We start from the raw sequence: 13570 nt of genomic DNA, 5'->3' as shown, positions 1-13570 counted from the left end.
ATAGAGTTCGTGCTCGCCAGAAGCAGATGAATCGCCTGCCAACAAGCGCTAGAAGCCATTCCTAGTCGGGCACATTTCTAAGACCGCTCCTGAAGAGTCTTTTCTCCAAGGTAGCGACTGATGTAGGAAAGACAACGAAGGGCTTACGGATGCTTAGGCAATTAAGGCAAAGATTATATGTTTCATGAAACTTTGAGACTGCTCTGAGATTATAGTCACCTATAACTTTGGCAGCGTCCAGGGCATGCGAGACAAGATCTATTGTAGACAAACACACACAATACACTTCGCCTTGTATAGAGGATCCTCTACCGCGAATAATATAAATAATCACATAACCTCATATCATCTTATGATTTTATGATTTTATTTAACCAAATTAGAATAGTTATCATTGTTGTGTTAATGTTAGGATTAGAATAAGTATTATTGAATAAATTATTGTTAAGAAAGATATAAGCCTTGGATTTTAACTCCTTAACCGCACGCCACACGAACCCCCACCTTTTCGTTCATTGGAAAACCGCTCTTCCTTGGACAATGTAGCATCGGTTTAGGAACGTTACAGTAGTGTAACGTCCTCACAACCCCTATCTCTTTCTATGTTCGACTATTCTTTTCTAACTTCATCTGTCCTTTTCTATCCTTTTCTTTCTTCTATTACTAGCTCATTTCTCTTTTTGTCCTTCTCTATCTTCACCTGTCACTATACTCCTTCCTAACTCAACTTTCCTACAATTCTTTTTAAACTCAATTATTAATCACTAAATATTGTTATATAAATTAAGTGTTATTATTAATTTTGTCAATATTATATTACATTCTGCTTCGAATATAAATAATTATAAAACTTCATCTAAATCGTAATAACTTATAACAAGAATATGAAAAATAGTGTAAGATAACTTCAAATGTAAAATATTATGCAGGCGTATTCCTAGAATTTCAAGTACAAAAGGAGTCGCACAAGCGGTAGAGGATGTACTCGTTTCTGTTAATCGTGGTAATAGCATGAAGGCGTTGGAGGTATCTAATAACCCCTTCCAGTGATAATAAGACCACTCTCTAGTAGACAGCGACTGTTGTTCAACGACACAACCGTAATAGATGCTCTTTTGGTGGATAACCACTTACGGTGGAAAGACGTGCCGCGCACGTCGAGATGCTTCTGCTACCGGAACGCCAGTGACCTGTTACACACGTCGTCAGGCGATTGTTGCAGAAAAAAAAAGACGCGCAATCGTGAATTTCTTTGCATCACAAGTGGTTAATGGCTTCCACCACTAACCTGTCATATATGCGACATCCTAATCCTAGATTCTAAGCAAATAGCTCTGAAAACAAGTATCTTGGAGGTAGTTGATTTGCTATCTTATTGGAATAAGACTGCTCTTACATCAAACAGTAACTGTTCTGAATAGGTGAAAAAGGTAGTTGATATTCCTTTTAAGGTTAATCATTCGACACTGAAGCAGACGAATCCATAGTGTCAACAAATACTAGGAAACGATCCAATATCTCGACAAGTTTTGAGATAGTTCCTGATAGGTTATTTCTTAAAGGTGGCAATCAAGATTCCACCTTCCAAGATTAGAATAAAAGCCTCAAGGAAGCTTAGACAGAATATATAAATAATATTCATCATAGTAAATAACGTATGCGATATAAAAACGTGTAAATCGAAGTGTTGTGTATTAGATCATAAATTTTAATTGTCTTATCATAGTTATCTTAGTCTTTCTAATTATTCATTGCTATAGCATCATTAGATTCCCAAATCCTTTATTATTTATTACTATAGCGACTCATATTGTTACCTTAATATTAATAGTTACACTTTTACAGCAAATTATATTATTGTTATTTAAACTCTCTCGACACTTAATCGTTATATTCTTATCACAAATAATTATATAACTGTGAACTGAAGTTAAAATAAGATATTATTGGTATTGTATTGTTGCCAATTAAATCGTTGCTTAATAAAATAGTATAAATCGAATAAACTATCGTTGTGAAGAGACATAAGCTTCTAGATTTCAATCTGTCACTGTACGCCATACTATTCCCCTCTTTTTCGCTCCATGGAAAATCGATCTACTATTAGCAACGTAATTCCGCTCACCTAAGTTTTTCCGAACGTTACAGTAGGAATTCCATTGAAAGACTTGTGTTTATGAAAGTCTTAACATGTGTTGAGGGCATTCAGGAATAAACACAACCTTGTCAAACCACCGAATAGGCTAGGTCGATGGATTCTTTCAATGCGTTTGCCTCATTGACATGCGTAATCCACTCTTTATTTCGAAACATGGTTGTAATTTTAAGGCATTATTACTGCAAAATAAACGCGAGTCGTTATAGGACATTTTATGATCCAATTGGGGTACCCGTCTAACTGTTAAAATATTTCAAGATATACTTGTTACACCCTGTATAATTTCTGTTGTTGTTCTCTACGAGTTTTTTATAATATGATCACAAATTAATTTAGATTAAATAGTCTGAATAGCCTAGGCGCGGATAAAAGGATTAATTTCTCCTGTAATATTTATACGAAATTATATCAAAATCGGTGTGTATCAGTAACCGGGATTCCCTGGCTAGACATCACTGGTCGAGGGTTACACGAATTATGCGATTGTGATAGAACTTCAAATTTTTAGTCTTACAAAATTTTGGTGTATTAACTTTCTACCTATAGAAAATCTTGTTCAATAACGAACCTCAATGCCAAAGTGAGTAAAAAAAGTTAAGTATGAGTACAATCCTGTTTAGAATTCTATAACACAATTCATGTTATAGTAGTAAAATGGAAAGATCTCTATAATTGCATAATTTGAAATTTCAAGTGTTACATATTTTCACATAACTACAGGATCTCATCAATTGATTAACTTGAAGTAGCTTAGAAACTGGTTTATAAGTACTGTTACCTTTACATGGACAGAAGCCTTTGCAAACCATGACAATAGATGTACGGTGAATGCAATTATGATATTGTAGCCGACATGGTGAACTGTACGTGCGGTTATCACTTCCACAAAGGAATGTCGGTTTTACCACAGGACATTCTTGACATCTGTAACACAAGTATATATATGTATAACTAAATAAAATTAGTATAACATTCAACAGAATGCATTACGTCCTCGTGCCGTATCTTTTGCTGTCGCATGCAGCGTTGGTAAAAAACGTCATTGAATTTTCGTCTGAAGGAGTGGGGAAGTTAGAATGGTGGAGCGGCTTCCACCGCTCCGCACAGTGCGGCGGAGTAGGTACCAGCAACATCGTGTTCTGAACACCCGTTACTTCTCGAAGCGGAGCGGTGGGAGCCATCCCACTATTCTATCTTTTCCGCTCTTTCAAACGGGGATTCAATGACATTTTTTAGCAACATTAGTGCCGCTGATAACACGTGTTGAGGCCAAGCGACGCGCGCCAGCTCCCGAATTCTCATCAACGACACCATTTTGTTCCCTCTCTACTCCCTACTACGTCACAGAACGGTAACGTCATAAAAATTCTCTATGCATAGAGAATCGCCCGGCAGGCATGCTACCAAGGCTGCTGGGCGGCAAGAAACTCATAACGTCATTAATTTGTTGGTGGTTAAACGTAGTTCGCGTGATGATGCTAAATCGTGGAGACACAGTCATGAATCTAAAGGATTGTGCATATACCCTTTAAAGGGTTGTAAGTTATAGCGAACTAGAATTTAAACGCGTTTATTTGCTGACAAATGTCAAGCCGCCATTAAAATTATTCTGTTCTGTGGTCAAAGTACAAAATGCAACTCTATACAACACACAATATTATTCAGTGATTAACTTTAATACAAGAACAATAACAAAAAGGAGTATATACATAAAATATAAGAAGATAGATATACGTATATAAATATAAAAAATTAAATACAAAAAAATATAAAACTAATAAGTATATAAGTATATGTCAACAATCGCTTTTGCATTCCTCAGTACTTTCATTGGTTTGTTCTAATAACGGTACACCGTAAGTAAAAGTAAGAGTAAGTGTTAGATTCGCTTATAATAAGGGAACTAATGGGGTCCGGATAAGGTTTGAGAAATATGGTATCGCAAAGAAATCGCACGCTGTTGATTTAAATTTTGTCGGCTCAGCTAAACGACCTTTATTTAATTATTTAAATTTTAAATTGATGGCCGGGTCGCTCCTGGTCCTCCGGAAAGTGTGGGGCCCTCTCTGGCGTGGACGCCGGTCAGCGACGCTGACGTCTGAAAAAGGAAGGAGCGGTGCAACCGCACCGGTAAGCAAGAGTATAACTTTCGCGCAATATCTAGTACTCCCGTCTCCAGGCTTCGTGGTCGAGCCTATGTGGAGGGGAGAGCAACGCCTTGCCGTAACATAAGGTAATGCAGTGGACTGTATAACCGACTTTCCTTCGTTGGGAAGGAATCGTCGATAGGCGAGTGGATAGGGTTAAGGGGGTCTCTTCTCTTCGCTTTTGCACCTTATAGAAAGGCTCGCTTCGTACGAATCCCGATGAAAGCGGTGATTTGCGTGCGGCGCGACACGCTATAGCTAGCACTTGCTAGTTCCGGTCGCAAATGACAACCAGAGGCTCTACGACACGCCGTTCATCTCATCCTGTGCATCCATTCGTCACACGGGGGTTGCTGCTAAACGGGGCGGTAAAGCGCAAGAAAGGAAAAATGTCTGCTTGCATCGCGTGGTGAGGTCAGATTTTCTCCTAGACCCTTAGTTTTCTAAATAAATTGAAAAATATCTGCCAAAATTGGTGCATTTCGGGTGTCCTTGTGCCTTTGATCTTAGTTTAAACATATTTAAATGTTTATAACCCAGTAATAATGTATATTACTTTATTCGGGAATGTTCATAGAATAATTGGACACAAAAATCAACTGAATAACTATTACTGTTTAAACACAGTAATTGTTCAAAGTTTAAATATTGCGTTTATTTTCAAAATCGATTTTTTCGAAAACTGAGGGTGTTGGCGAGTAACGGATTGCAGATTCGTATTCAGCGCATAAAAATCTATAAGAAACAAGTATTGAATGTTACAAGTCCGAAAAAAAGTTAAAATTTGTTGTATTATAAAAAGTGGTATTTTAGTGAATTAAATTTCTTATCCAATGTTAATCAAGAAACGGAATCTTCTTCTTATTTGGTAAGAAAACAAACATTTGCTTCTTTTTTTTTTTTTTATTACTTTTTGTATTAACCCTTTCGTTACGAGTGCCGTATTTAGCCAGCGTCAGCTGATATATACAGTATGTCCCACGAAATCCTGGACAGTCGATTATTTGGTAACTTATTAAAGATACGAAAAAAGTTTTTATATGAAATTGAATGGCAAGAGGGGGCTGATTTATTGGCCGTAACAATTTTTTTTTTATGAATATTATTTACAGAGATAGGAAAGTTAAGTTTGGTTTTTCAAATGGAATTATATATTTTTTGTTTGATCAGTAGATAGTACGTTCCAAGACGAATTCAGCAAATATTAATGTATATACCTCTTTTCAAATAGTTTTTAAGATATTACAAATAAAAGTTTACTTGAATTACTTGGTTCCTAAATTATCGGGCACGGAATGCCGTTAGTGCGAGGCGCGACTCGGGTTTTCCTCCAGGGTGTCTTTGGTATCGCGGTAGTGTGTCAATTACCGATTTGTATCGCTATTCCGGTCATTACGATCGACACAATTTTGTAACGGGCGAGTCCGCGTGTGCCGAAGTGTTAGGAGACATGTTTGTTCCGCACCAACCACCTGTGGTCTTCCTTAACCGTGCCGTCTGCACGGTGCCGACATTATAATAAATACCTGTGGAAGACAAACTGCGTTTCGTCTCTGCCTTGCCGTGAAGGCTCGATTCCTCTGCGTTTCCGGACCACGACCCTTCCTCTTCCGCCGAGCTAGTCAAGGATTGCCGCTGTACCTGCTCTGCAAGTGTCGCATATTGTCGTTCGCTTTCGTTATAATTGGCACGAAAGTGCCTGGCGCCCATCCGGACAATTTGTCCTTTTGTACAGCGACTTGCAGGGCGGATACGGCGAAGTTATCAGGCCGTCCTGCCTCGAGCTCACGGCAGCTCGATGCAGGAAAATCTCTCAAATAACATCCTGCCGAATAAAATACCTGATAGCATTGATACTCTACGGTTCGATATTGCCTTCGATATAAAATATAGGTTTGTCTGCGATCACTTTGCTAACTACACTAAGTTTGAAGACGACATCAGCAAACATAAATTCAAACAAGCGCTATCGCGTCGATTGGGTCATTTCGTAGTTACATCGGACAAGCGCTGTCACACCGCTTGCGTCCTTTCGCAGTTAGTTTGGACAAGCGTTACGGCGCTGCTGGGCTTTTCTCAACGCTACTTGGTGAAAACGGTCTGGTACTCAAACGATTAATGATTAAAATTGCTGACTTTGTATTCTCATTTTGTATATGATTTTATAAAATTAAAAAGAGATGATTTTTCATTAATATTGTATCGATACGAAGTTAATATCGAACTTTTCGGCCGATACATTCTCTGTATCGATATTTAAAGAAATTGATACATATCGATACCTAGTATAAATACTATCGATTGTATCGGGCATCCCTAATGCGCGTAATATGTTTTGCGAGTCGAAAGAAGTTTCTTCTGTGTGTTATATTTAGGAGTGAAGTATTTTCTAGGTACAAAAGTAAAATATAACAAGAAATCTTCGTTGAAGCATTACAAGAAATTGGAAAACAGCTATTAATGGTTCAAGGTTCGTAACACTTACTACATAATTTTATTAGGAGCTTTATGTAGTTTGTTTTATAAAATATTTTTACACCTTTATCAGAATGCTACAGAGAAGGTCAAAAAGAATTCTATTCTCTAACGGTTTGACTAATTCAGAAAATGATTCAGATAATGAAAATCAAAATAATGTTACACTACATAAAGAAAAAATAAAAAAAGGAGAATTGTAAGTAGTACTTCAGAATCAGAAGCGGAGAATATTGAGGCCAATAACAGTGACCGTGAAATATGGACGTCAGAAAGATTTGTCCCTAAAACACAGAGTTTTCATTAGAAGGTTCAGGAATTACACCTTGTAACGAGTAAGAGGGAGGCCGCGAACTCACCAATAGGGGCCGCCTTGGTTCGCGCCGCGGCCGCCTTGGTTCGCGCCGCGGCCGCCAGGCGGCAACCGCGGACTTCTCGCGATCTCGCGAATGAAATCGCGACACCGCGAGAATAAAAGGCGGGCAAGCCGGACCACGCGGCAGAGCGTTCCAGTTACCGAGCGTGCATACAGCGAGCGATACCGCGACGAGCGCACAAGCTGGTTCTCTCTTTTGTAATAGACTGTCCTCAGTCCTCCGATGGGAGAGTTATCTCTCCGCGTCACCAACCTCGGGTCTCTGTGCGCCCCACCCGTGGCGTAACCCGGTGGACAGAGGCGACGATCCCTTCGGCCAAGGTCAACGGGTGGCGTATCCGCCGTGGCCTGTAGCGCCAACCTCCGACTCCGATCCCGATTATCCTGTTACGTATGGAGAATATTTTCCGTCTATTCTCCCAAATATTCAAGTCCCTGCCTGTTAAGAGAAAACGCCCTAGCACTCTCGTTTTTTTTCCGTTATCTTAATGTAAGCGCGACTCCGAGAAGCTGGGTAGCAACCACGACGCTGTACCAACCGTGAGAAAGTTCCTTATATGGAAATTTCTAACAAACCTCCACTCATTTTTCGGCCTATATAAACTCAGAGATTTTAGCCCTAACGGGTTCAGAACAGTACCGTCACGTTGATAGTCAAGTTCGTCAGAGTTGGTTGCTATCCAGTTAGATCGGGCTAAAGTTCCCTTTCGAGTCTACAGTTAACCTCATAGATCCGCGAGTCGGCATAAATTCTATCTGGCAATTCCTACGACCATTCTGTAAGTCCCCGCATCGCCAGTGCGTTAACACCGTGCATTAAAATCATACACTTTACGCGACAACACTACACTGTACACTTGTACGTAAAGACTGATTTAGAATATATTCAAGTATTCATTGTAATTTTGCGTAGATTGCTTACAAACCTATAACTACCTTAAGCGATCCCATTCGAAGTTGACAGATCCACCACGATACAGCTTAACCGCTCAAGTTGTATCAATTAACAATTTAAAAAGTTACGAGGCTCACTAACATCTCCTGCGGCTCTCTGATCTTACATCAGTTTCGTCCGCTTACCCTTACTTCCAAAGAAACTGCATTCAACCTAGTGGCTCCTCGATTTATTCGAGTTCGTCCACGAAAGCTAACCTATCCTGTAGCTAACTGATTTTTACATCAGTTTCGTCTACTTCCTACAGCTACCTGATACCAGGTTCGTCTGTACATTATCCAACTTCCTTACAGCACCCTGATTTCGCATCAGGCTCGTCTGTTCGAATTCGCCAAACTCCTTAACAGCACCTCAATTTAATTTGAGTTCGTCTGTAAAACTGATCCTAGTGACTCCCTGATTTCGCATCAGGTACGTTCACAAACTCACTCTCCTGCGGCTCACTGATCATCGATCAGTTTCGTCCGCAAGCACACCTATCCTCAGAGGCTACCTGATTTTACATCAGGTCCGTCCTCGTCTACAATAATCCTAACGGCTCACTGATCTCGCATCAATTTCGTCCGTGTACCAACCAACACATCAACCACTATATTCTTTGGAATTATACCTATCTTCGACGGTCTCTCGCGCTGCTCGCCTCCCGTCTCGTAACAATCCTACACCACTGTGTACTGTGAGCACAGCGTGGAGCAGCGGCTCCCAACACTCGCCGACACCGCCGTTGGGGATACCCGATCCCCCCTACCGCGTGCCGTAGGGAACAGCAGTTCCCAACCTACCGACATCAACTAACCGGTGAGTTACGACTCCGAACGCGAGGGACTAAGTGGGGAACGCGACTCCCCACCTCCCGCCCGCCGAGAAGGAGCAGCGGCTCCCACTCCGAGTCACGCACGAGGGGCACCCGGCCTCTCCCGCCGCGCGTTACCAGAAAGCCAATAAAGGACTGTTCACAACCGAGATATAACTGACTCCCTTCATTCGCTTCACGAACCCGGCACCCGACTGAGGCGGCACCTTCTTCCTCGCTCCCCCACGCAACAGCGTGGTCACAACCTTTTAGTGCCGGGAGCCGATATATCGGCTCCTGCTACACTGGCGAGAAGTGTCAGAGCCGATATATCGGGCCGCGCCTCGTAGCGCTTTACTATTCGCATTGCGGGAGAAATAATCCAAATAAATTTGTAATACGTTATAAATGATCTAATTTCAGTACACTGCTTTTTGAATCATTTAAATATTGTTTCTCGTTTGGTTTTTATGAGCATTTTCCCAAACCCTAGTAAAACTGTGAAATTCGGCCGGTTATTCTCGCATAGGCACCTATTTTTCGCCCGGCACTAAAAGGGTTAAAGAAAACATTTCTAGATCAGTAAAAATCTTAAATTACTTTCAGTTTTTCGTCTGTGAAGATCTTGTAGAGTTGATTGCAAATGAAACAAATGAATATTGATCTCGAGATAATAATAATAACATAAACAATTCAGAAGGAACCGGAGTAGCCGAACTATACTGTTTTCTTACCGTATCATTTTTAATGACACGCAACAAGAAATTATCATTAGTAGAGTACTGGAGAAAGACAAACTTCTACATAGCGATATTTTTGGAGAAGTAATGACTAGAGATCGCTATTTCAAATTATTACGGATACTACATTTCAGCCACAATTTCGGTTCTATCAATGATCGTTTGTACAAAATACGGAATGTCAATGATATATTACGAAAAAAATTTAGTCAATCATTTCAACCCTCCCAAAGACTCTGCATAGACGAAAGTCTACTGTTGTATAAAGGGTGGCTGTTTTTCAAACAGTACATCCCGTCAAAAATAAATAGATTTGGATTAAAATCCTTTATTCTCTGTGACTGTCAGATAGGATTTGTACAAGATTTAATTGTTTATGCCGGATCATCTACCATGGTGGATGGTAAAAATAAGGATATTGGAAAATTGGGAGCATTAGTTGAAGCACTTATGAAGCTCTATCTAGGAAAGGGCCATACCCTTTATGTAGATAGTTAGTATTCCAGGCCAGCTTTATTTAATTTTCTACATAATAATTGCACAAATGCGTGCGGGACCATAAGAAAAAGAAGGAAAGGAATGCCTAAAATTGATGAACGATTGAAAAGAGTACAGGCAATCTCTCGCTCATCCAAAAATTTAATAATCATAATTGGTCTCTGTTCAATGGCAACATTTCGTTATTTCTTTCGTTTCGCCATTGTCCTAAAATTAAATCGCCGTTGTTCGTTTCGTGATCGAAGTCACTTGCTATTGCGTACATGTCGGAATGAGTCATTAAAAAATTATGTAAAGTACAGATTGCAAGAACAATCTTTATGGTTTTTTTTTTCATTTAAAGGTTGCCTTCAATAATATACATTTAGCTGACATTATTCCAAAAACATTTTCAATTATACGTCTAGCACGTTGGGGACCGCCTAAGTTATACCCCGAATGTGGTTTCATACTGTATGGTTTCAATGCGAATGCATAATCTGCCACAAGGACGTAGAGTATAGGCGGTCCATTTTCTATCAATCGTCCAGCAGATGAAATATTAATAGTATTTTCTTGTAAAGCATTTGATAAAGTGCATCGATAAAAACTTCACCATCAGATATACAACCTTTGCATCCCACATCAGCGTAAATTAGTTTGTAATTTGCGTCTGCAAGTGCCATGAATACTATACTATGAGTTCCTTTGTAATTATAGTGCGAACTTCCAGAGTTCGGAGGTGCAAATATCCGAACATGTTTCCCGTCTAGAGCACTAAAACAATTCGGGAAGTTCCATTTGTTTTGAAACATATACGCATGCTGTAAGCATTCCTCCTCTGTATTTGGCATCTAAATAATAAGAAAAATTATTTTCATTATTTTTTGGAATCAATGAAGGAAGGAAGTTCGAATCCGATGCCGATGTCCTACGTTGGGAATAGTGATGCAAATGATAGAGGTGGAAGTATGTCAGATGCAAGTAATCTAGAATTAAACACGGATGTTCCCCAAAGCAATTCATATCGGAAAAAGCGAAATAACTTGTAAAAAGAAGCATTATTGAATAATGCGATGAAAATGATGTAGCTAACAGATTCGCATCAAATATTTGGTGATTATACCGCCAGCAAAATTTGGTCAATGACTGAAGCCAAAGCAAAAAGATTTAAAATAATAATTCACAAAGCGTTAATCCAACTTGAAGAAGATCCTTGCGACATCACTCTCCCACCAAATTCTGTACGTGTGCAGCAAACTACATCATCGACAGCAAACCATACTGTAGGATCAAGGATTGGGGCTTATATATATATATATATATATATATATATAATATAAATTTTCTTCGTTAAAAATCTTTGAATATATATATACAGTCGAGGACAAAAGTAAGTGGACAGGGAGTAAAAATGGTATTCAAAGATTTTTAACGAAGAAAATTGTAATGTTATACACTTGAGTTTTATTAATTACATATCTCCATTGTATGTACATAATTAAATCAGTAATTGAAATTAATTTTTTACAGTTATAAATGAATTAATCACGTTTAATGAATACGTGAACCAAATGCGGAGGGACAAAAGTAAATGGACACTTTGTGGAAATGTCATTTAGAGTAAAGGACTGTAGACAAACGTCATGTGCTAGTAAATGCTAGTGTAACGGATAGTATGTCGTACATAAAACGTTCACAAATAAAGCGGCTTACCCGTGAACATGGGGGTAGGATTCCGGTGGCTTGCGGTTAAGAAATGAGTTCCATAGACTATGGTTTCTCTTTTGAAATATAACATGAAATCATTTATTGGCTAAATGTTCTACAATACTAGGATTCTTAATTTTATTCTTATAGTGGTACTACCTTTAGTCCTCAGCGTGGTAGATTCTTATCACTTTACAATTAATACTTACCGCTAAATTTTAGTAGAGATAGAATTAAGAGATAGATTAATCTTTGTATATTGTATATTGTTCCAGATATTGTTCCATTTTATAATTGTATATTGTTCCAGAGAAAACTTTAGGCTCTCTCTCCACGGATTCTGCGGGCAAGTTGGATGTCCTTTGGCATGATGGTCACTCTCTTTGCGTGAATAGCGCAGAGGTTAGTGTCTTCAAAGAGACCAACGAGGTACGCCTCGCTGGCTTCCTGAAGGGCCATAACCGCAGAGCTTTGGAAGCGGAGGTCGGTCTTGAAGTCCTGGGCGATTTCTCGAACAAGTCGTTGGAATGGTAATTTTCTGATCAAGAGTTCGGTGCTCTTCTGGTATCTACGGATTTCTCTCAGAGCGACGGTTCCAGGCCTGTAGCGATGAGGTTTCTTCACTCCTCCGGTTGCGGGTGCAGTTTTACGCGCAGCCTTTGTCGCCAATTGTTTACGGGGAGCCTTTCCACCGGTCGATTTCCTCGCAGTCTGCTTGGTACGAGCACCGACCAGATAATGATAGACCTAACATTCAATGGGGTTTTGTGTCTCAGGTCAAACTGCCTTACCGATGCATAGTTTGTAGACTGAATTAGGCGACCTCTACTCACGAATAACGTTTACGTGGAGAACTATTTCAACCTGTGGTGAAATATCGAATAGTGTGTGTGCTTACATACGTGTGACTTCTCAGAATAGAGTCGAATTTGACAGTTTATTCAATATAGAAAAGGAGCTTTGCCCACCCACGCTTTAGCTCACATACTATGTGTTACGAATTAAAACATTGTAAAAAAATGTTATTTTGCATAGTTATACATATAGTCATGTCGTTACTTTTGTCTCTTCATGATATATAAATATAAACATATATATGAAAATATAATATGTTCTTTTACATAAAAATAATAAACTAACTAATTAAGAAGACCATGAAAAACAAATTCCAACTTAAATAATTAAATATGCTAGCGTTAAGGTATTTTGAGAGAGAGTTTGGGACGGTTAGTCGAACGAGAATGTGTCTTTGAGGGATTTATGATAGGGTAATAGGGTCTTAGTCTGCCTGTGGCTGATTGAAGGTGCATGAGATTAAACAGTCCCGTTGGCGCCTGATGGCTGATGGCTACGTTTGACCTTCCAGTTATTGGGTGTTGTGTGACTGTTTGAAAGAAGAGCGAGTGTTTAAAGAAGGCAAGCGGCCTGACACAGTATTGCTAAAGAATGGGAATATTGTTCCTAAAGGATCTGACCACGGAGTGGGGAAGGCTATGCCTTTCGGTAACAGGACTGTGATGAACCCCACAGCACTTACCCCAACCATTGTCTAAGGAACAGATTTCTTATTCGTATTTTTCTGACAAATAAATTTCAATACAATTTCTTACAAATTTATCCAAACAAATTGAATCAGAGAACCATATCTAAATTTTAAAATTGTTTATTATTATAAACAATAATTTAACGGATATTTTCCAGTTCTATGTAAAAGATCAGAGCGTTATTTATAGCAAGTC

The 13570-nt window shown here is 39.2% G+C and overlaps 2 protein-coding genes across 3 annotated transcripts in view; both read right to left on the bottom strand.

The window, feature by feature from the left end:
• Positions 1–13570, bottom strand: part of Cow (Proteoglycan Cow) — a 362273-nt gene that overhangs the window by 84164 nt on the left and 264539 nt on the right. For both annotated transcript variants that reach the window (XM_076391853.1, XM_076391854.1), the window contains one exon: positions 2937–3082. In XM_076391853.1, coding sequence (XP_076247968.1) covers positions 2937–3082 — 146 coding nt within the window. The remainder of the gene's footprint in view (positions 1–2936; positions 3083–13570) is intronic.
• On the bottom strand, positions 12142–13377 carry LOC143187659 (histone H3-like). The gene is made up of 7 exons (XM_076391899.1): positions 13369–13377; positions 13191–13270; positions 13005–13078; positions 12800–12818; positions 12734–12739; positions 12623–12656; positions 12142–12578 (listed from the first exon to the last, which is right to left on the bottom strand). The coding sequence occupies exons 1-7, from the start codon at positions 13375–13377 to the stop codon at positions 12150–12152; spliced, it is 651 nt and encodes a 216-aa protein (XP_076248014.1). The 3' UTR covers positions 12142–12149.

This window comes from Calliopsis andreniformis, unplaced genomic scaffold (genome assembly GCF_051401765.1).
Source record: "Calliopsis andreniformis isolate RMS-2024a unplaced genomic scaffold, iyCalAndr_principal scaffold0133, whole genome shotgun sequence".
NCBI classification, from domain to species: domain Eukaryota; kingdom Metazoa; phylum Arthropoda; class Insecta; order Hymenoptera; family Andrenidae; genus Calliopsis; species Calliopsis andreniformis.
The sequence above is the reverse complement of the archived record's forward strand: the minus strand, read 5'-3'. Positions and strand labels throughout refer to the sequence as shown.

What these genes read in the sequence shown, in the direction of transcription:
- LOC143187659 (XM_076391899.1), bottom strand. An exon ending in CAACACCCAATAACTGGAAG is followed by an intron (nt 13,079 to 13,190) that starts GTCAAACGTAGC and finishes AATCCCTCAAAG; the next exon opens with ACACATTCTCGTTCGACTAA. An exon ending in AGTCTACAAACTATGCATCG is followed by an intron (nt 12,579 to 12,622) that starts GTAAGGCAGTTT and finishes ATTGAATGTTAG; the next exon opens with GTCTATCATTATCTGGTCGG.